This window comes from Mauremys mutica, chromosome 5 (assembly GCF_020497125.1).
Source record: "Mauremys mutica isolate MM-2020 ecotype Southern chromosome 5, ASM2049712v1, whole genome shotgun sequence".
NCBI lineage: Eukaryota > Metazoa > Chordata > Testudines > Geoemydidae > Mauremys > Mauremys mutica.
In genome coordinates, this window is record NC_059076.1 from 89241006 (window position 1) to 89262680 (window position 21675).

Sequence of the window (21675 nt, forward strand, 5' to 3'; positions counted from 1 at the left end):
GTCCGCATGTTCTCCTTAAACTCTACACTGGCAGTGAGGGGGCTATTCTGCTTCATTAGCCCCGTCATTGCTAGTGTGGGGCCTATCCACCCCATCACAATTCTCTATAGAAATAAAAGTCCAAAAGTCAAATTAACACAGTAGCTTTTGTTAAAAAAGCTTACTATTAGATCTTCAGATCTGCATTTCCAGGATAAGCCTTCTTCTTTCTTCCCTCTCCCCCCAGAACTTTACAATTCAGTCATTAAAAAGCTTGCTATGTATTGCCAGGAACAATTTTATTTAAAAGGATATTCAATCTAGTCAGTATAGAAGGGGAAATGTTTCTGACATGATACTGAAATGAAACTGAATAAAATGAGACCCTTAAAAGGAAAATCTGAGAATAAGGAACAGTATACTGACACTATGTTTTAGGACATAAGACTTGGAAATGCACACACTGCTATTCATGGACTGTATTTCCTAATAGTACATGTTAACTAATCATTTATGAAGGCAACTGTGGTGTAGTCTCTTATTTAATTTTACTGTTTAAACACATTGGCAGATGCTTCCTAATGATTAGAGTGTAAGAGAGATGGCATTTTCTCAAACATGCTGCATCATTAAACATTGTTGGCAATCTAACTTCCAAATTTATAATAATGACGTTTCCAAAGTTCTTTTTGTCGTGGCAAGAATAAATTTAATGTCCCATACATACTAATCTGTAAAATTTTACAATACAAAATAGATCTGCATATGGTGCCATGCACACCGACTATGTACAGTCAGAAAAAAGCCCAGACCAGTGATTGTGCGTGTACACAAACACCAAGTGTTAGTAGGGCCAATTTCACAAAGCTGAAAACAGTTATGAGCCAAATCAGCTGGGTGGAAGAACTTAATCAGAAAAAGGGTAATAATAATTGTGAGTTTTAGTAAAGCATATTTAAACACGTCTAAAAAGCTACAGTCCCACAACTGAGGAAGAAGGACATATTGATTAAAAAGTGGTAGAATTATCAATAATGCAGAAAAGGCAGAAGAGTTCAATACATTTTTCTGTTCTATATTTGTGGGGAATATAACAGATGTAGTCATATCATATGATTATGATAACATTCCCTCCATTCCACTAGTATCTCAGGAGGATGTTAAAACAGCAGCTACTAAAGTTAGAAATTTTCAAAGTCAGCAGGCAGGGCCGGCTCCAGAGCCCAGCGGGGCAAGCACCCGCCTGGGGCGGCCCTTTCCCGGGGGGGCGGCAGGCTGGGCCGGCGGACCTGCCGCAGTCATGCCTGCGGGAGGTCCACCGGAGGCCCGGGAGCAGCGGACCTGCCGCAGGCATGACTGCGGAGGGGACGCTCGGCCGGTGGCTCCAGTGGACCTCCTGCAGGCATGACTGCGGACGGTTCGCTGGTCCCGCGGCTCGGCTGGACCTCCCGCAGGCACGCCTGCGGCAGCTCAACCGGAGCCGCCGGACCGGCGAACCGCCCGCAGCTGCGGGAGTTCCAGCCGAGCCGCGCGACCAGCGGACCCTCCGCAGTCATGCCCGCGGGAGGTCCGCTGCTCCCGCGGCTCGGGGGCGCCTCCCAGGCATGATTGCTTGGGGCGGCCAAATTTGTAGAGCCGCCCCTGTCAGCAGGTCCAGATAATTTGCATCCAGGAGTTTTCAATATGTCTTGGAACAATGAGGAATTTCTAGAGACTTATAGAAAGCTAGTGTTGTGCTAATATTTAAAATGGGTAATCAGGATGACCCGGATAATTATAGGCCTATTAGTCTGATATCAATCGTAGGCAAGATAATACTGGATTTGACTAATAAAGAATTAAATGGAGGATAATATAATTAATGGGGGAGTCATAAATAATGAAGAGGAGAGGTCACTGATACAGAGCTATCTAGATTGCTTGGAAAGCTGGGATCAAGCAAACAATATGTATTTTAATATGGCTAAATGTAAACATATATATCCAAGAACAAAGAATGGAGGCCATTCTTATAGAATGGTGGGCTCCACCCTGGGAAGCAGTAACTATGAAAGAAATTTGGAGGAAGTAGTGGATAATTAATTATTTAAACATGTGCGACACTGTGGCCAAAGGGACTAATGCAATCTTTGGATGTAAAAAGAGGGGAATCTAGAGTAAAAGTAGAGAGGTTATTTTACCTCTGAATTTGGCACTGGTGAGACTGCTACTGGAATACTGTGTCCAGTTCTGGAGTCCACAATTCAAGAAGGATGATGATAAATTAGAGAGGGTTCGGAAAAGAACCATGAGAGTGATTAAAGAATTAGAAAGTGTGTTATAGTGATAGACTCAGGGAGCTCAATCTATTTAGGTTAACAAAGAGAAGGTTAATGGGTGACTTGACTACAGTCTACAAGTACCTACATGGGAACACATTTAATAATAGGCTCTTCAATCAAGCAGACTCGAAGCTAGGTAAATTCAGATTTGAAATAAGGCACACATGTTTAACAGAGAGTGTAGTTATCCACTGGAACTACTTGGAGCTTTTAAATCAAGATCTGCTCTAAGAATTATTTTGAGGAAGTTCTATGGTCTGTACTAAATGGGAGGTCAGGCTAGATTATTACCATGGTCCCTTCTGGCCTTGGAATCTATGCATCTATTCCAGAACACACTACACACAACCCAGACAAGACCATTTCCAGCCACATTTTATGTTATCTGGAATTAAAAAATAAACCCCCAAAAAATAAGGAAATCAGGACCATGAAACTCTCTCTTTCAAAAAATCCTATCCCTAATCAGCACTACTACCTATTTCTTCACATCCAGCTACCAGTTCAAGGCTGTCTAGAAATATTCAAAGTGCTAGCTCCACCAGATCAGGACCACCATAAAAATTACTGCCTAGAGGGGGATAACTTATAGAATATAGAAACATTATGTACATTTTGGAATAAAAAATGAATTTATCTGAAGTCAAATTAATTTGTTTTAAAGTTCTGTAAAGGTGTAAAGTGTTCTCAACTGCTTGATCATGTGCGAAACTTGACAGTTCTGACTACAGTACATACAAGTTAAAAATCCATGGTTAACAGAATCATAGAATTTATTCATCGACACATTATGGAACTGCAGTTCAGTGATAAGAAAGACATGGACTAATATCTTAAGCTCAACATTAGAAAGGAGCGTGGGGGGGGGGATCAGCTTGAACATATTTCACAGATAACAAAAGTCAAATATAGTCATTGTTTACGATGCTCAAAGTTGATAAAGCAGCCAATCCTTTCCTAACTTCTAAGTTGCATTTCCATGATGCAGTCAGAGTTTAGAAATAGCTAATAATGAAAAGTCCAATCAGCAAATAAGCCTTTGGTTCAAAGGTCACAGTGAACATTAACACAATAGTGCTGAGCAGGGGGTTGGACTAGATGACCTCCTGAGGTCCCTTCCAACCCTGAGATTCTATGATTCTATGAAAATGGATTTCTTCCAACTGCAAAATGGGTTGTCCCTTTCACCACAGGGAGATGAATCCAAAAGTACAGTTTTTCTCTAGTAGAGGTCAATTTTTAGGACAGAAATAGAGCCAAAGTAATAACTAGACTATAATTAAGATACTTAACCCAGCTAATGAAAAACAAAAACAACAGCCAACCTCCACTGGGCATATGTATGAATTATTGTAAGGTACCCTCAAAGAAATCCACTTTACACATATTACTTGGAGTTCCTCCATTAGTTGATACTAACAGGGTCTAAATAGCAATAACAATTGAATTATAGAATTGAAAAAAAAATCCACTGTTTCTTCAACAATACTATTTTAAAATATTAGCCCATAGGATGTGCATGACAGGACACTTACCTTTAGCAAGTGCCTCCTGTCGGCTAAGTTTGATGCTCCAGTCTTCTCCTGCCCCCAACTCCTAGCATCCCTTGGAGGTTTTTGGCCTCACTTGGTCGATTTTCAAGGGCTCAGCCTCAGGCCAAGTCACACTGTTGTAACTGGAGTATTCAAGTCCAAAACCAACACAAACAAAAGCCTTCCCATTCCCTGACTAAAACTGGAGTCTGTCGCTGAGGGTACCTTCTCTCTTCAGCCTCTCTTGGGCTCTTTTAAGTCCAGCCCTCTGCTCAGGCTTCTAAAGGAAATTTATCCCCTTCTCAGGGCTTAGCAATGAGTCTCACCAGAACTGGACCTCAACAGGACCTTCATCCCTGCCTCTGTGCCCCTTTATATTTAGCCCCTTTTCTTGGGCTTTTAAAACTAGCTGTATCCCTTTTACAGGGGTTAGGCCACTCCAGCACTGGCTGCTAGGGGTGGGCATGACTGAGGACAAACCACTGCTCTGAGTTCCAGCCCAGGGACCCTACATACAGCAGCCACACGCTGCTTCCTTCAGTTTGCTGCTGCTATTTCCTGGGCCTTTTTCCATGTAGCCCCCTTCTCTTCACTCTTACCTCAGGGTTACAGGTTCTCATATCCACTGTCTCCTTGCAGAAAGCAAAATGCAACCAGAACTCAACTTCTGGTTATTGCTCAGGCTTCTGTAGCCAAAGCAGAACATTCTTCCTCACTAATCAGGTCCCCGGCAGGAACTGGCTTACTATGCCCCTGCAGATCCTTTTAACTGAGTCTGCTGTACTTTGTCTGCTTCTCATAAGGTCTCTATAGGAAGTCCAGAAGGACCCACCTTTGCTTTACACCTTCTCCTAAGTAGGTGTGTAGTAGGGCTGTTGGGTCTCCAGACAGGGGCCACAAAGGGCCAGATGCACCCCATCACAATGTGTCTAATGAATGTTGCAGCAGTAGACACACTAACATCCACTCCCAAATGTTTAGTGAGCAGTAATGTAACTAGGCAATTTAGTGCAGGGGGAGAACTAGCATATTTGCACTCCTACTACAGCCCTGAGCAGGACTATTTTTTTAATCCTGCTCCTATCCTGTCTGCAATACCCACTCCCACTCCCAGCTGCTCCTGCATTGTCTGTTGAATTTTTATCCTTTCTCCTGGGAGCATGTGGGAAGTGGGTATTGGGGAGCAGGATGGGAGCGGAAATAAAAAATAGTCTTCCTGCACTACAACAACATGAATGCACGGGCCAGAAGCTGCTGCTTTCCAACTGCCCAGCTCTGAAGGCAGTGCTTCTGACAGCAGCAGTGCAGAAGTAAGGGTGACATGGAATGATATTGCCACCTTTACTTCTGCGCTGTTGCTGGCAGCAGTGCTGCCTTCCGAGCTGGGTGGCCAGAGAGCAGTGGCTGCTGGCCGTGCACCCAGCTCTGAAAGCAGTGTCGCTGCCAGCAGCAGCACAGAAGTAAGGGTGGCAATACCATGCCTGATGCAGGGCTCTACCCAATACCATTTTTCTGACCCATTTTTCCACCCTCACCCCAACTTTATGCCCTGGGCAGCTGCCTTGCTCGTCCTGCCCTGGTTATGGCCCTGTTAATGAGGGCAATGACAGATGACTCACAGATCTACTTGTCTACTCAAGACCTGTCTCCTTCTGTCTAAACTAAAATCTTGACCTGTTTCTTGACATATCCACATCATCTTCAACCCAGACCTTTCTCTGGGTTCTCTGATCCAGGCTATGCCTAAATCTTGCCCGTGGGGTTTCCTCTCCGGTTTTCCAGGTCTATTAGTCTTTGATGCAACTCTCCTTTTAGCCAGTTCTTTGTTGGCTAATTGTTTCTGGTTCTTTTCTATTTTCTGGAAAACCATAGTCCATGATAGTATAGCTGCTGATCACCTCTTCAATCCATTTTGCCACCCCAGATTGGATATTTTGTAGTTAGGTTTCCAAAGCTATTCAGATATTTTGTAACTTCCAATCCATTAAATATTTATTTCCACCAAACTGGTTTTGATCTATTTCATCAGATCCTCTCTTTTTCCATTCTGTGAAGTCTCAAGATCTGTATTAGTTTCTTCTGAGAAGTCTTATTTTGATTTTTTTCTGGTCTGCTTTTACTGGGTGGCTTTCATTTCTGCTGGCACCTCAGCTATTTGTTCTGTTGATATTCAACAAGAATCCCAGTAAACAATGTATCTCTTTGTCAACTAAACTTAACTCCTCAAACCAGTGGGTCTATTTGTTGAGCAGTGGAAGATTATTGGGTCAGTTTTTCCTTTAGATAATAAACTGGACACAGATTTCTGGTATTTTCTAACATATAAATTTTCAAAACATACACAGGTTCCATTTACCTTGAACAAAAGTGGTCAAAACTGCACACATTTCAAACCTTTGGGTTCAGCCCTGTTGCCAAGATCCTGCTCCTTTCTCTCTTACATTTGATCTCTGTCAGGTTACTCTGGAATTATAGTGTTTTCCCTAAAATATTTACTAGTGCTATAGATTAATATATTAGCATCAAATTCCACATCCTATGTTCATCAGGCAATGCAGATTAGAATAACTGAAGAATAATGATGTTGTGCTGCTGGAAAGACTTCATTCCAAATATTTCAGTATGTCTCAGACTTATCCCTATCGTAATTCAACATTCATGACACTGGTTCATTGATTTCTATCTCTGGAATGTCTTTCAAATCAGATAAGTTACATTTGTTTTTGGCTTTTTTGTTAACAATTGAAATTTCCAATTGGAATTTGTCATGTAACCCATTTAAAAATACAACAATTTTATTTTAAGAAGGTGGTTTGTAATTTATAAGTTAAATTATTATAAATTATAAGTTAAAATATTACTACTGAAACTATATAGCCTTTTTGTTGCAATATTTTGGATGAAGTTGATTTCTCCCTTATGTGCTTGGAACTTTAATGAAGGTCTTCAATATATGTCTTGTCTTCTATAATGGAAAAGCTTAATTGAACCACTGCTGTCTCAAATTATTGCCATGTTTGGCTGGCCTTAGAGAGTGTTTCAGGGAAGATTTTAAATCATGTTTACTTAAGATGAAGAACAGGAAGAGAAGCTGAATAATAAGTGAAATGCTCATTTCAGTCTTGACTCTGCATTGCTGTAATTTCCATTCTGTTTTTAATTATTTTGATTAATTGCAATTTAAACTTTAAAATTTTCTAACTTCCCTAAAATTACAAAAATGTGTTCAGGTTCTTTCCCCATAAGTTATTCGTGAATTTAAAAGTGTAAATTGAAACATAATCAGTTTCATTGTCTAAAATTTCCTTTGTTATGTTATTTTTTAAAAATAAATTACTTGGCTTCCCTGTGTACATTGGCTTAAAAATCTATGCTATTTTTTCCTGTCCCCAGCAGTCAGGCCAGGGCGGGGAGAGGAGGGGAAAGAGACACTGCCACCTCCCCAGCCAGGCTCTCTCTCAGGCAACCACCATGCTGCACAGAGCGGCCACCTTCACTCGGCATGAGCAGCAGGTCCATCCCACCCCCTCAACTCCCCACCTGGGCCTGGCTGCTGGGAGGAGAGACTGAGCCAGCTGGAAGTGCTGGGGCAGAGGCGCAGCAGGAGAAGGACAGAGCAGGCTAAGGAGAGCAAGCCCTGCAAGGACAGCTCAGCACTTGATGAAATCTGGCGGGGGGCAGTTGACCTTGCATTTCCCCCCATGTGTTGCCTCCGATCCCAGGAATGCTACTGGTATAGCTTCCTTCCTTCAGCCCACAAGAAAACAGTTGAGGGTAAAAATTAAAAGATAACCGCTGTACCGTTCTTAAAATATTGTACTGTTTATGGTGCACCAAGGGGGCCTATGGGGTGACATTTGGTTCCTTTCAGGAATTACATTTCTTCTTTAAAGGCTGGCCTTGATTTGGAGAACATAGCGGTGTTCAAGGTACTGGAATGAAAAGAGAAGTGGCTTTCCAGGCCTGTGAAGAACACCTGGCCACCTATGCCAGACCCATATTTCTGCTAATGGTCACCCCTCTCCATATTGATGAGGGGATGGGTTTGGTGAAGTACAAAGGAGGGCCAAGCACATTTGCCTTGAGATTAAATCTGAAGAACCAGCTTAAATTTGTGCAGCACCAAAAATGTGCTGAATTATGCTTACAGGACTGGATGGCAATTTGAGAGGAAATTGATTGTATTCTAAGATAGCAAATGGAGTTTCCATGGAAGAGGAAGAGAAAACATCCACCCACCCCATAACCACCCATGCCTCACCAGGAAATCTGTGTCCAGATTTACTCCTGTGTCCAATAAACAGCATTGAAAGGGACAGAGTCATACTGCAGGTGTATTTCCTTCTCAAAAATTTTGGATTAATTCCACAAAGCAGTCACCCCTCCACTGCTAATGGACACTGTATTGTGTTTGTGCCACTGCTGGAATGGATGCTTCACCCATGCCACTTTCTCCCAGTTTCTGCAATGTGGCTCAGTGTGGGAAGAGGGCACTAGTATTTGGGAATGATAATGAACATTTGAAACGGTCATGGAGGGGAAGGATGGCTATGACATTCCTCAGTCATCCCAATGATTCCCTTCCCTTCCCAGACCTAGGAAGGCCTGTACACAAGTAACCAAGCACCCTGACCTTCCTTACTCTCAGCTAACTTTCATAAGGGGAAGGAAATATGGAGGGAGGGAGAAGAGTAATGTTGGGTCTTTGTAAAAGTGTCATAAAATTGTTCTCTTTCCACCCTTTTGGAAACCACTCCCTCCTTTCTTTCCTTTCCCCCTGTCCATGATGCGGCCCAGGGACTATCACTGCCAGAGTGCTGGTTGTGATATCAGGATACAGCTTCATGAGCCACAATACGAGTGGATATATGGGATCCCCCAAAATAACTGGGTACAGAAACACTGTATAGACCAACATCATTTCTTCACCCTTGTAGTGTAATCCTGATCTTCTGAGTACCCTGGCATCATGGACCTTTCTTGGGTGTCCAGTGTTGGTGTTCGTGAACAAATCCCTGTGGTCCACTAAGACCTGGAGAAAGAGTGAATAGTAACCTCATCAGTTTATTTATTCATTGGCCTTTTTCGATAGGCAAAACATTGGCCCTACACAGTTTAGAAACCCCATCCTCTGAAATCCCACTATGATTTCAGGGATTGCAGTTTTGGCAGCCAACAGTGGGTAGACTATAATACTGATAGCTTGGCAAACTTATACAACCACTACCCTGACAGTTGACTTCCCAGACTGAACTGACCAGTAGCTATCAAGTGTTGCCAGCTTCTAAAGGGCAATACCCACCCACTTCTGTACTGGTATGGGTTTCAAAAAAACATGTTTACTGGCACTGGGTGGTTGGTGCAAGCTGCTCACATAATTCCATGAAGGTCCTCATTTGGAAATTCTCCAGTTGCTGGTTGTCATTCCAGGTTTCCAAGACTATCTGGTGCCACTAAACCCTGTTGGTTTTCTGAGGCCAGAAGTGGCAGTCCTGGGACCTTAGTCAATTTTAATTTGCCCTCTCATTTGGTGTCTTGAATTTTTCTGAACCCATTCCATCTAGTATCCAGTACTGGACTGCATGAACATTTGTCCCGCAAGAGTACCAGGAGCAGAACCACATCATCATGGACTTGCTCCGTGTCTTCAATGCAGTTTGGCAGAAGGGACAGATGACTGGGAGCTGCTGTCACCAAATGCATGAAACAAGGCAGTTCCACGAGTGTCTCCTATGATGCAAAGAACTCTATGATACCATCAGTAGAATGGCAGTGTAGAATGGGTATATGCCTGTGTACAGAGTATACCTGAGCCCAGCACAGCATATGTGGACACTTACTCTGGGTACAGGGTACATGTGTTAGCAGTACACAGACAAATACCTGGGAAGCATGTAACTGTAGATGTAGCCTCAGAGAAAATATCAAAAGCCTTGCCTGCATTACACTGGTATGAGACTAGCTTAACTGTGAGCCTACATAATTACAGAATAATTTATTTTATCTTCATCAAATTTAATCAAGGGCCACAATAAAAACCATATGAACAGAACTATGGCCCCGATCCAAGAAAACATTTAAGCATCCATCCTAAATGGGGATGCTTTCTTGGATCAAGGTGAATAATCCATTTTCTTTTCAGTATGAAAACATCAGCATATTAATCAAATGCTATACTGGTCTTTTACAGGTAAATATTGTCCTATTCACTGCAAGGGCATGGGGAGCTGAAAGCAGCAAAATGAGTCTGATTTGGCCTGAACTCCTTATACACTACAGAGCAGTGCTCCAGGACGATTCCTTCCAAAACTGTTTGGGAACAGAGAAGGTGGATCCATAGTTCTGAAGAATAGCCATGAGGGCTTTTAAAACCCTGAGGATAGAGTAATAGTCACAGAACAACCCCTGTGGGTTTTCTTGTGCTAATCCCATGTAGTCATGCTAAGCATAATGAATAGGATTGGGTATTTATCAGTCATGATAAATATGTCCATGCCTCAAACATTTAACTGATTCTAAATTAATTATGGCTTGTCTGTTCTCATGTAGTATTCAACAATATTTAAAGGCATTCTGAAATACTGCATGCATTAGATGAGCCAAACCAAGAAATTAAAAGTACATTCTAGCAAAATAAAAAACAAACAAGACCCTATAATCCAGTTTAAATGTGATCTCTGCACATATAGTCAGCAGTTAAAAGATGAAGTTTGAATAGCTTACCTACAAAAGCTTAAAACTCATAGTACAATTATCGTAAATAGTCTGCTTATTATTGTATTTTTATGTTACACGGGAGGACTGCATTGATTCCATAAGCAAGTTTGTATTTTAGCACTAAACTTTACAGTAAAACCTGGTAGAAGAAAGCTTAATACATTCTTCACCAAAACAAATACACATTTAATGTCGGTTTCTTTAAAAGAGTTAGAAATCTGTTTGAACAATGAAAGATTATTCATAAAAATATTTGTATATGATCAAAGTTGAAGTTCACACTTTACATGGACTGACAGCAACATTTGGGATTTATTTAGGACATATGAAATATTTATCTTTTTACTAATAGCTGAACTGTATTAAAAACTACATTTCAGTATATGCAATGAGAAATTGGTTACACTATAAAAACACTGATAATAGTGTTATCTTTTCTGTTCCAGCAAATATAACCTCAAAGAGGAAGCTTCCTCTATTGACAATTCAAAGCCTTCTTGAGTATTCACATTATGCCTCTGACATTTGCATGACTGATAAGAGACAAAGTCACAGAACAAGTTTGAAGGTTACTCTTCTAATTGCCTCACTTGAAAACAGTATTTTGAATACAGTACTAGAGACCCCTGTCTGGTTTCAATGCTCTGGGAAAGAAACTAGGTAATATGTATACATTATTCTATTTGTGAAAGTTCTTTGAAATTAAACCTTATATAAACTTATATACCTAATATCTTAAAAATGTAAAACTTGATTTGATTTTGTATTTTTACTAAACTAAACTTCCCAAAGACTTTTACAAGATTTAAAAACAGTAGGAGTGAATGCGGAAAGCTGTAGGACATCATAATTAAATGAGGCGATATTGTTTTAAAACTTCAGCAAAAAATCACAGAAATGTAGGGCTGCCTCCCTCACTAGCAGGTCGCCACCCGGCACGCACTTGCTGTGCTGGTGCCTGGAGCCGCCCCTACTGGCAGGGCAGCTGCTGTAAGGAGCTGGAGGAGAAGCAGCTCCCTGGAAGTGTAGGGAGTGGGGCTGGGAGTTTTGCTCTTTTCCCCACTGGGAGGGGCAGCAGCATGCAGGGTAAGGAGCAGAACACCCCTCCTCACCCCCATACCGTGAAGAAAATATTTTTACTTGCACCACTGCTGCTGTCACACCAGGAATGCAGCTGACTTGCTGGGCACTGGCAAGGGTGCCAATTGGGGGGGGCAGGACCCTCCTCCCCCCTGAGTTTCATACAGGAGGTGTGCAAGTTCCCAGGTGGAGCTCTTAACTTTAGCACAGCAAGTTGCAGTGCTGTAAAGCACCAGTGTAAACAGTGCTCCAGCATTGGGAGTCCGCTTCCAATGCTGGGAGCTACACCCCTCAGTGAGGTAAAACAATGCTGTTATCTCCATTGTACAGATGAGGCACTGAGGCACACACAGACTAAAGGCCAGATTTTCAAAGGCATTTAGGCACCTAGTGAGATTTTCAAATGCACTTAGAAGGTTAGGTGCTTTGTAAACCTCATTAGATGCCTAACTGCATTTTTGGGTGCCTAAAAGCCTTTGAGATTGGCCTCGGGTCAGAGAGGAAGTCCCTTGGGGGAGTAGAACCCAGGTCTTTCAGGGCTAGCTTCCTATTCAGCAGACCAGCCTCTGTGTCTGCTGCATGCTGCCAAAAAAAAGAGGACTCTGATAGATGGAAGCAAAACCAAGGCAGCCCGTTCTCTGAGATGCCAGCAAATGGTCCCGGAATGGATACCATGGTTAACAGCATGAAGAGCAGCACAGAGGTTGGAATGGATAGAGAATGAGAGTCACATGAAAGGAGATCACTTAACTCCCAAGGGGTGGCAGGTTCTACCCTATGCTGGGTTGTAGAGCAATGGCTGCTGTGCAATTTTACATTTTAACTGAAAACCATTTTGTTCAGTTATTTTTTGTTCTCAGTTTGAGAAAAGAAAGGAATGAGAAAGTATTGTATGAGTATCAGATGTGTTTATGACTCAAATTCTTAGGGTTTCAGCTGTATTCAGGCCATCTCCAGAACAAAGAATAGAAACTGCATCTGCAGAGTCCAAGAAGTCGACGATTATTGTCATGATTTGCATTATTCACTGGGCACCATCTGTGTGCTCAGCACTGTTCAGAATATGCCAGAAAATCCAATCCCTGAGCCAATGCATATAACATGTGTAACTCTGGATAAGATGGCTCAGATATTTAAATATGACGTGCACATTTATTGACCACACGTGTTATCACATGTTCACTATAATGTTTATATCTATGAGTGGAAGCACTGATGGCAATAGAAGTTTTAGTTGATTAAGGATTAGAAGATTTGACCCTCCAACTTTCTTTCTAAAGGAAAAGCTGCCCAGAGCTTCTGTGCCTGTTTATTTTCCTTTCCTGCCTACAGTGACCCTGATATATCTCAGAAGTCTCAGGTTTTTTCTCAACTTTAACATGTAGAATTTTCTTGGTGTTTGGTTTTAAATATTCGCCTGTGAGAACTGCAACTCAGCCACTGTAATGTTGTGTTTAAGAGCCTTCTAGAAAGTAACTAGCCTTTAAACAGAAATAAAAGCAGAGTTGCCAAATCTCATGATTTTGTCATGAGTCTCATGATAATTATTTTCCTTAAAGCCCCAGCTCCTGGAGTCAAGTGGATATGTGATGATTTCAGCCTTCACTCTTAAAAGAAAATGAAGTTTCTAGTCCTCGTGGCTGTGAAGAAAGCTTCAAAATGTGAACCCAGTGCACCCTAAAGGCTCAAAAAGCAGAAAGCAAATTAAAAAAACCTCAAATCTGTTATTTTTACATTATCTCATAATTTTAAAGCCAATCTCATGATTTTTGGTGAGCCTGGCTCAGGATTTTTGAACATTTGGGATTGGCAACACTGTGAAAGTGACTTGAAAGTGTCAGTTTCACTCCTGTTTAAGGTTAGTTTCTACTCTATTATTTGTAGTGAGGTAACACCTCCAGAGCCCCAGGAATGTGCAGTATAAACTCATGGAACATTGCCCTAGTAGGATGTTTCCAAAGTTAAATGATCTATTCCAAACTTGATGAACTGCAAAGAAGTGACAGAAAGTAATCTAGATTTTTCTACAATTCTTTCAACTGTTGTATTTAGGAGTTTGCCCCCGCTCCCTCCCATACACAAACCAAAATTTGAAATGGCACCCCTGGGCATGGACACTTTCAGGACAGACTCTGACCACAGAACCATGCCAGGCCCTGGGGACTCACCTTGCCACCACCATCTGGCTCTGGTGACTTTCCTGGCTTATCCTGCTTCTAGCCCTAGCTACCCACCCACCTATGCCTCTCAGATCCTTCCCGCCTGTAGTGCCTCCCAAGGCAACTCAACACCTGATTTTCAGGGGGTAGTGCAAGCCACGGAGGGAGAAATTCTGAAATGCCAGAGCATTCTTATATTCTGGATTTCAAGTGCTAGAGCAATGATCTGGACCGCTCAGACAGCACTATGCCCCTGCTTAAAAGGGGCCAGGCTGGATAGCATTAAGCTGTACATGGTTGCTGCTGAAGTTTTAAAGAAAGCCAAACCCATGACTATGCACCTGGAACCAGAGTTTCTTGAAATTCTAAACTAGTTTATGACAGCAGTAGCCTTTACTGCAGATGTAGAGAGAATATCTTATTCTTTTTAGTTTATTCAAGTAGTTCAATTCAATGATTAATTCATTCAAAGTTAGAAAAGTGATTGGGAGCTGGAAAAGCAGAAAAGCTTGTTTTCCTCTTCCAATCAATGAATAAAAACTAGTTGCAAGGATAAGATCCACTACTTCAAAAATCTTGAAGGCCATGGCGACCAGAAACAATCAGCTCAATTTGCTAACTACAGATTATACTTTGTTTAATAAATCAGTTACATTTAATTGCATAACATGTTTTGATAAACTTTTTTATGTATTCAACATATTTCAGGTAGTTTTATGTAATAAAAGTGGTGCATCATTCACTATTTTCTAACACAATAAAAAAGGTAAAATTTAGGAATCTCAATATATGTAAGCTATATAATTCCTTAAATAAATGTGTATAGATATTATATAGAGCATCTTCCTGGTTAGCAATTATATATATTTATATATATATACATATATATAAATGAAGCATCAAAATGTAATGTACAGGCTATATTTAGTTGCAACATTTTAATGATTACCAAGCAATGAAAATCAACTTTTCTACAGGAAAATAACTAAAAAGTAAAAATGCAAAATAAGATTAAAATCAATTATTTAAATCAGGATTTCCTGCTTTCTGTTTGAAATCATGATTAAAATTGGTAATGTAAAATGATCCACCCTGACAGGTAATAACTTATATTGGAGAGAAAAATTTGCAAGGGGTTAATTATACTAATTGCAAAATATATCAATCAACAGGGAGTATTTCAAATAAACTTACTGACTGAATTCCATTTATCTTTGGAATATTAATTTTCTATCACAGTTCCACAACTAATTCTGAAGGACAGTTCATCTATCTCTGCCTATTTTTTGGGTTCACTTCCACTTTTTTATAGCTACTATATTTTTATTGTGTATTCTGCAACCTAGGCAGGAATTAATCCTCTGTGGTTCAGACGAGTTTGGGACACTGTCTGTGTAAGATATTTGGCTGGCTGGTTTTTCCTTAGCTTTAAAGAGGTTTTTGTATTTGTATTTTACTAAACAAAGTGTAGCTGCCTCTCAGAAGGGACCATATTGGATTAAATAAAATAAAGAGAGGAAATGCTAGAGTAAGATCTTGTGGGTTGATGTTTCAAAACTTTCAAAGTATTGATTTACTACTTTCCATAGAGATTCTCAGAAAAATGCAAGAGAATTCAGATACTGAAATATTAAATGAGTTGCAAAGCTTGAATTTAACTCAATTTTGTGCTGAAAATCTATGCTCAAACTGTGCAGTTAATACTGGCAATGGGTACAGGATTTTCTTTTAACCTAGCAGTTTTCTAAAATTAGATAAGTGCATATTCACAAGGTTTGATGGCTAAAACTGTACAATTCCCTATTGCACACCACAAAAGCAGCTGGTGCACCAACTATAAAAAAAAAAGCCCAAATATTTCTGCTTATTCCCATAGGTAAATTTTCTACAATACATTTATAAGCAATTTAACCGCTGTGTTCTGAGAAAAAATTGTTTCACTTTTCCATTCTAGACACAAGCATCAATACTGTCTTAATAAAAGGAGGCATGGAACATAGACAAACACCTGTCAGGGATGTTCTAGATAATACTTAGTCTTGCCACGAGTGCAGGGGACTGGACTACATGACCTCTTGAGTTCCCTTTCAATCCTACGATTCTATAGGTAAGTGTGTGAGAACAAAATACAAACAAATCCTTTCCATCTTGGCCCTATACCCTTCGAGTCCTTCCTTTGCCACACCGAGCTGCTTCTAGGAACTACTGCTACTGTTATTTATACCACTGAGAACTTTACAACAGAGTTCATTCTCTAAGGGCACTCATTCTTTTACCTGACAGAGGTTACCTAATCTTGGCCTATCACGAACTACAGAATAGAGGTACCTTGGCTGACACTTTTGAAAGAAATAACAAAAAGCAGTAGTTACCACAACTCCACGGACAAAAATAAATATTTCTCTCCTATTCCACTAATCAAGCTAACAGACAAAGAAGCCTGGAGGATTAGTGAGTCTGATCACAAACATTTCCTTTCATATATTAGAATTAGTTGCTCCCCACGAAGAGGGAGAAGAAACTGAATTGTTTGTTTTATCCACCTGGATTTCCATAGTCCTAACCCTATATTTGTAACCTCTTTGGGGCAGGTACTCTCTGTTATGTGTTAAGTACTGTACAAACATAATGGTGTTCTAGCCCATAGGTGCTCCTGTAATTAGTAATGGTACTAAGAAAAGGGAAAATGAGTTGGTCACTTCTTTGAGTGAGTATATGCAAAGAATATACCACTATGAAAAACTGTGAAAGCCCGCATCAATACAAAAAGTTAACTTTGTGAACGTTGCATAAGTAAGAAGATACTTAGTTTAAGAAATATGTTTCTCACTCTTGTTTGTTCATTTTTCCTGGGAGACTTAGCATAATTTAATTATCCTATACTAGTCCCACAGAAATCCTGCATTCTTTGTGAATCCACGATTCCTAGTGCAATGGTAATGGGTTTTGGGTATACAAGGAATGAGGAGTCAAATTTCCCTCTCACTTATATCAAGGTAAATTCAAAATGACTCTATTGTGGACAACAGACATATAGATAGAGATAGAGTAGCTGCAAATATTAGCTCTAAATATCTTGTCACATTCCTAAAGAATCTTTTCCTCACAAAAGCAGAATAACTCATATGGAACAACCCTGTTTTTGGATCTTTGGTATATTTGCCATTTCCAGCTAAAACAAATACCTAAGAAATAAATACAGCTTCAACATTTAACAAGAAAAAAGTAATAGGACAGTTATTTTAAAAATGCTCAATTTTAACACAGACATTGATAATGTTACAACTACATAATAAACTATACTGGCAAGTGAAGTCTCATTAGCTATAACTCATAGTGCAACTAATTTAACAATTTTCACTTTTAACTAGTCTCCTAATTTATCATATTAATGATCACAAACTAAGTATATTTTACAGAATTCCAATGGTTTAGGCTGAGTTTGTTTTAGAGACATGAACAAGCAGCAGAGTGCTTTAATAATAAATACCACACTGAGCTTATTTCTCCACCAATATAAAAACATTAGACAAATGATTCAGTAAAATTTGTGTTCTCTCAACACTTCTGAAACAACACTAAATATATTTTCAAGACATATGCCAATAATGAACTTTACAATAACTACAAACTGAACAGCTTCATATCCATTCCAGATTTCCAGCACACAAAAAGCGCTGCAATAAAGCAAAGCATCATTCTAATCAAAGGACACTAGACATATATCAGAGGGATAGCCGTATTAGTCTGTATCCCCAAAACAATGAGGAGTCCGGTGGCACCTTACAGACTAACAGATTTATTTGGGCATAAGCTTTCATGGGTAAAAAACCCACTTCTTCAGATGCATGGAGTAACCAGACTCTGTTTTTGTAGACATATATGCTTATAAATACTTAAAATCTATTAGGAAAAGAAGAATCATAGACTTTAAGGTCAGAAGGGATAATTATGATCATCTAGTCTGACCTTCCGCACAACGCAGGCCACAGAATCTTACCCACCCACTCCTGTAATAAAGCCCTGAGCTGTTGAAGTCCTCAAATCATGGTTTAAAGACTTCAAGGTGCAGAGAATCCTCCAGCAAGTGACCCATGCCGCATACTGCAGAGGAAGGCGAAAAGCTCCAGGGCCTCTGCCAATCTGCCCTGGAGGAAAATTCCTTCCCGATCCCAAATATGGCAATCAGCTAAACTCTGAGCATGTGGGCAAGACTCACCAGCCAGAAACGCAGGAAACAATTCTCTGTAGTAACTCAGATTCCTCTCCATCTAACATCCCATCACAGGCCATTGGGCACATTTAACACTAATAGTCAAAGATTAATTGCCAAAATTAGGCTATCCCATCATACCATCCTCTCCACAAAAATATCAAGATTAGTCTTGAAGCCAGATATGTCTTTTGCCTCCACTGCTCCCCTTGGGAGGCTGTTCCAGAGTTCACTCCTCTGATGGTAAGAAACCTTCATCTAATTTCAAGTCTAAACATCCTGACGGCCAGTTTATATCCATTTGTTCTTGTGTCCACATTGATACTGTGCTTAAATAATTCCTCTCCCTCCATGGTATTTATCCCTCTGATATATTTATAGAGAACAATCATATCTCCCCTTAGCCTTCTTTCATTCCTCAGATCATCCTAGTAGCCCTTCTCTGTACCTGTTCCAATTTGAATTCATCCTTCTTAAACATGAGAGACCAGAACTGCACACAGTATTCCAGATGAGATCTCACCAGTGCCTTGTATAACGGTACTAACACCTCCTTATCTCTACTGGAAATCCCTCGCCTGATGCATCGCAAGACCGCATTAGCTTTTTTCATGGCCATATCACATTGGCGATTCATAGTCATCCTGTGATCAACCAATACTCCGAGGTCCTTCTCCTCCGTTACTTCCCACTGATGTGTCCCCAATTTATAACCAAAATTCTTGTTATTAATCCCTAAATGCATGACCTTTAACTTTTCACTATTAAATTTCATCCTATTACTATTACTCCAGTTTACAAGGTCATCCAGATCTTCCTGTATGATATCCCAGTCTTCTCTGTATTGGCAATACCTCCCAGCTTTGTGTCATCTGCAAACTTTATTAGCACATTACCACTTTTTGTTCCAAGGTCAGTAATAAAAAGATTAAATAAGATTAGTCCCAAAACCAATCCCTGAGGAACTCCACTAATAACATCCCTCCAGCCTGACAGTTCACCTTTCAGTATGACCCATTGTAGTCTCCCCTTTAACCAGTTCCTTATCCACCTTTCAATTTTCATATTGATCCCCATCTTTTCCAATTTAGCTAGTAATTCCCCATGTGGAACCCTATCAAATGCCTTACTGCAATCGAGGTAAATTAGATCCACTGCATTTCCTTTGTCTAAAAAATTTGTTACCTTCTCAAAGAAGGAGATCAGGTTGGCTTGGCACGACCTACCTTTTGTAAAACCATGTTGTATTTTGTCCCAATTACCATGACCTCAATGTCCTTAAGTACTTTCTCCTTCAAATTTTTTTCCAAGACCTTGCATACTACAGATGTCAAACTGACAGGCCTGTAGTTACCCGGATCACCTTTTCCCCCTTTCTTAAAAATGGGAACTATGTTAGCAATTCTCCAGTCATACGGTACAACTCCTGAGTTTACAGATTCATTAAAAAAATCTTGCTAATGGGCTTGTAATTTTGTATGCCAGTTCCTTTAATATTCTTGGATGAAAATTATCTGGGCCCCCTGATTTAGTCCCATTAAGCTATTCGAGTTTGGCTTTTACCTCGGATGTGATAATATCTACCTCCATATCCTCATTCCCATTTGTCATCCTGCCATTATCCCTAAGCTCCTCATTAGCCTCATTAAAGACTGTGGCAAAGTATTTATTTAGATATTGGGCCATGCCTAGATTATTCTTAACCTCCACTCCATCCTCAGTATTTAGCGGTCCCACTTCTTCTTTCTTTATTTTCTTCTTATTTATATGGCTATAGAACCTTTTACTATTGGTTTTAATTCCCTTTGCAAGGTCCAACTCTACATGGCTTTTGGCCTTTCTCACTTTATCCCTACTGTCTTATCTATTACATAGCTTCTTATTTCTTTACAGTCTACCTCATCATTGATATACAATGCTACTCCACCACCTTTGCCTTAATTTTTATCTTTCCTAAACAGCACATACCCTTCAATATCTGTACGCCAGTCATGACTGCTATTCCACTATGTTTCTGTTATCCCTATAATATCTGGTTTCACCTCCTGCACCAGAAACTCTAGTTCCTCCATTTTGTTACTTAGTCTCCTCGCATTGGTGTACAAACATCTTAATTTTTTCTGATTGGCTTCACTCACATTCTTTACCCAAATTATGCAAATTAGATACAATAAACTTAGGTTTAAACAGAGACTGGGAATGGTTGGGTCATTACACTAATTGAATCTGTTTCCCTATGTTAAGTTCTCCTCATACCTTCTATGGGTCATCTCAATTATCACTTCAAAAGTTTTTTTTCTCCTGCTGATGATAGCTCATCTCAATTGATTAGACTCTTCCTGTTGGTATGCATATTTCCACCTTTTCATGTTCTCTGTATGTATAAATATCTCCTGTCTGTGTTTTCCATTCTATGCATCCGAAGAAGTGAGCTGTAGCCCATGAAAGCTTATGCTGAAATAAATTTGTTAATCTCTAAGTATGTCTACACTACCAGATTAGTTCGATTTAACTTAATTCGAATTTGTGGAATCGACCTTACAAAGTCGAATTTGTGTGTCCACACTAAGGACACTAATTCGACTTTGTGAGTCCACACTAACGGGGCAAGCGTCGACATTGGAAGCGGTGCACTGTGGGAAGCTATCCCACAGTTCCCGCAGTCCCGCTGCCCATTTGAATTCTGGGATTTCCCCACAATGCATGCTGGGGGGAAAAATGTGTCGAGGGTGGTCTTGGGTAACTGTCATCATTCAACATGCTTTCAGATGTCTCAAGGGGAGATGGAGGAGCTTACTGACTCACTCGGATCTCAGCGAAACCAATATCCCCATTGTTATTGCAGCTTGCTGTGTGCTCCACAATCTCTGTGAGAGCAAGGGGGAGACCTTTATGGCGGGATGGGAGGTTGAGGCAAATCGCCTGGCTGCTGATTACGCTCAGCCAGACTGCCGTGCAATTAGAAGAGCCCAGTGGGAAGCGCTGTGCATCCGGGAGGCTTTGAAAGCTAGGTTCCTCAGGGAGCAGGGTAACCTGTGACTGTTCAGTTTCTTTACAGAGAAGCTGAACCTGCCCCTGCTTCAGTTACTGTTGACTTTCTTCTGCAGTTACATACCCCGTTCACCACGTTTCCCCCCTTCCAACACACGTTTAAAAATAAAGTTAATGGAACATTGTTAATTAACAACGTTTTCTTTATTAATGAATTCGCGTTAAAGCTTGAGCTTGTGTTGAATAAACCACCAGTCTCTGTGGAGACATAGCCTGTGCTACACCATATGCTGTCATAACACAGCAAATAATTCACATGGAAATTTTCTGTGTGGAAACAGCCTGACCCCTCATCCACTCCACACAGGAGATAAAAAGTCTAGGTGATTCACAAAATGGCTTAGTTTCTTCCAAGATAGAATAGCAAGAATCATCCAACTTATGAAGGTGCTACTCATCTGCATTTAAGTGAGGCTTAAGGAAAATACAGGTAAGTATATTATTTGGCTAAAGTGAAATTATGAAAAGACAGACAAAAATTTAGGGTAAATCTTAAGTCCATTGTATTTGAAAAACTGTGTATATGAAAGCTCAGCAATTAGTGCCTGCAGCTGACTTACTCTCCTTACAGAATTATTGCTGTAAGAAAGGAAGGACAGAGAACAAAGTAGCAAATGGAGGTC

At 40.3% G+C, this 21675-nt stretch overlaps 1 protein-coding gene across 5 annotated transcripts in view; it reads right to left on the minus strand.

Moving 5' to 3' along the window:
• Window positions 1-21675, minus strand: part of TUSC3 (tumor suppressor candidate 3) — a 277945-nt gene that overhangs the window by 78950 nt on the left and 177320 nt on the right. Inside the window, exon 7 of one of the 5 annotated variants that reach the window (XM_045019074.1) lies at window positions 8298-8864. The exons of the other annotated variants lie outside the window; for them this stretch is intronic. Coding sequence (XP_044875009.1) covers window positions 8481-8864 — 384 coding nt within the window. The 3' untranslated portion in view covers window positions 8298-8480. Of the gene's footprint in view, window positions 1-8297; window positions 8865-21675 lie in introns of those variants that run through there. 5 annotated transcript variants of the gene reach the window in all.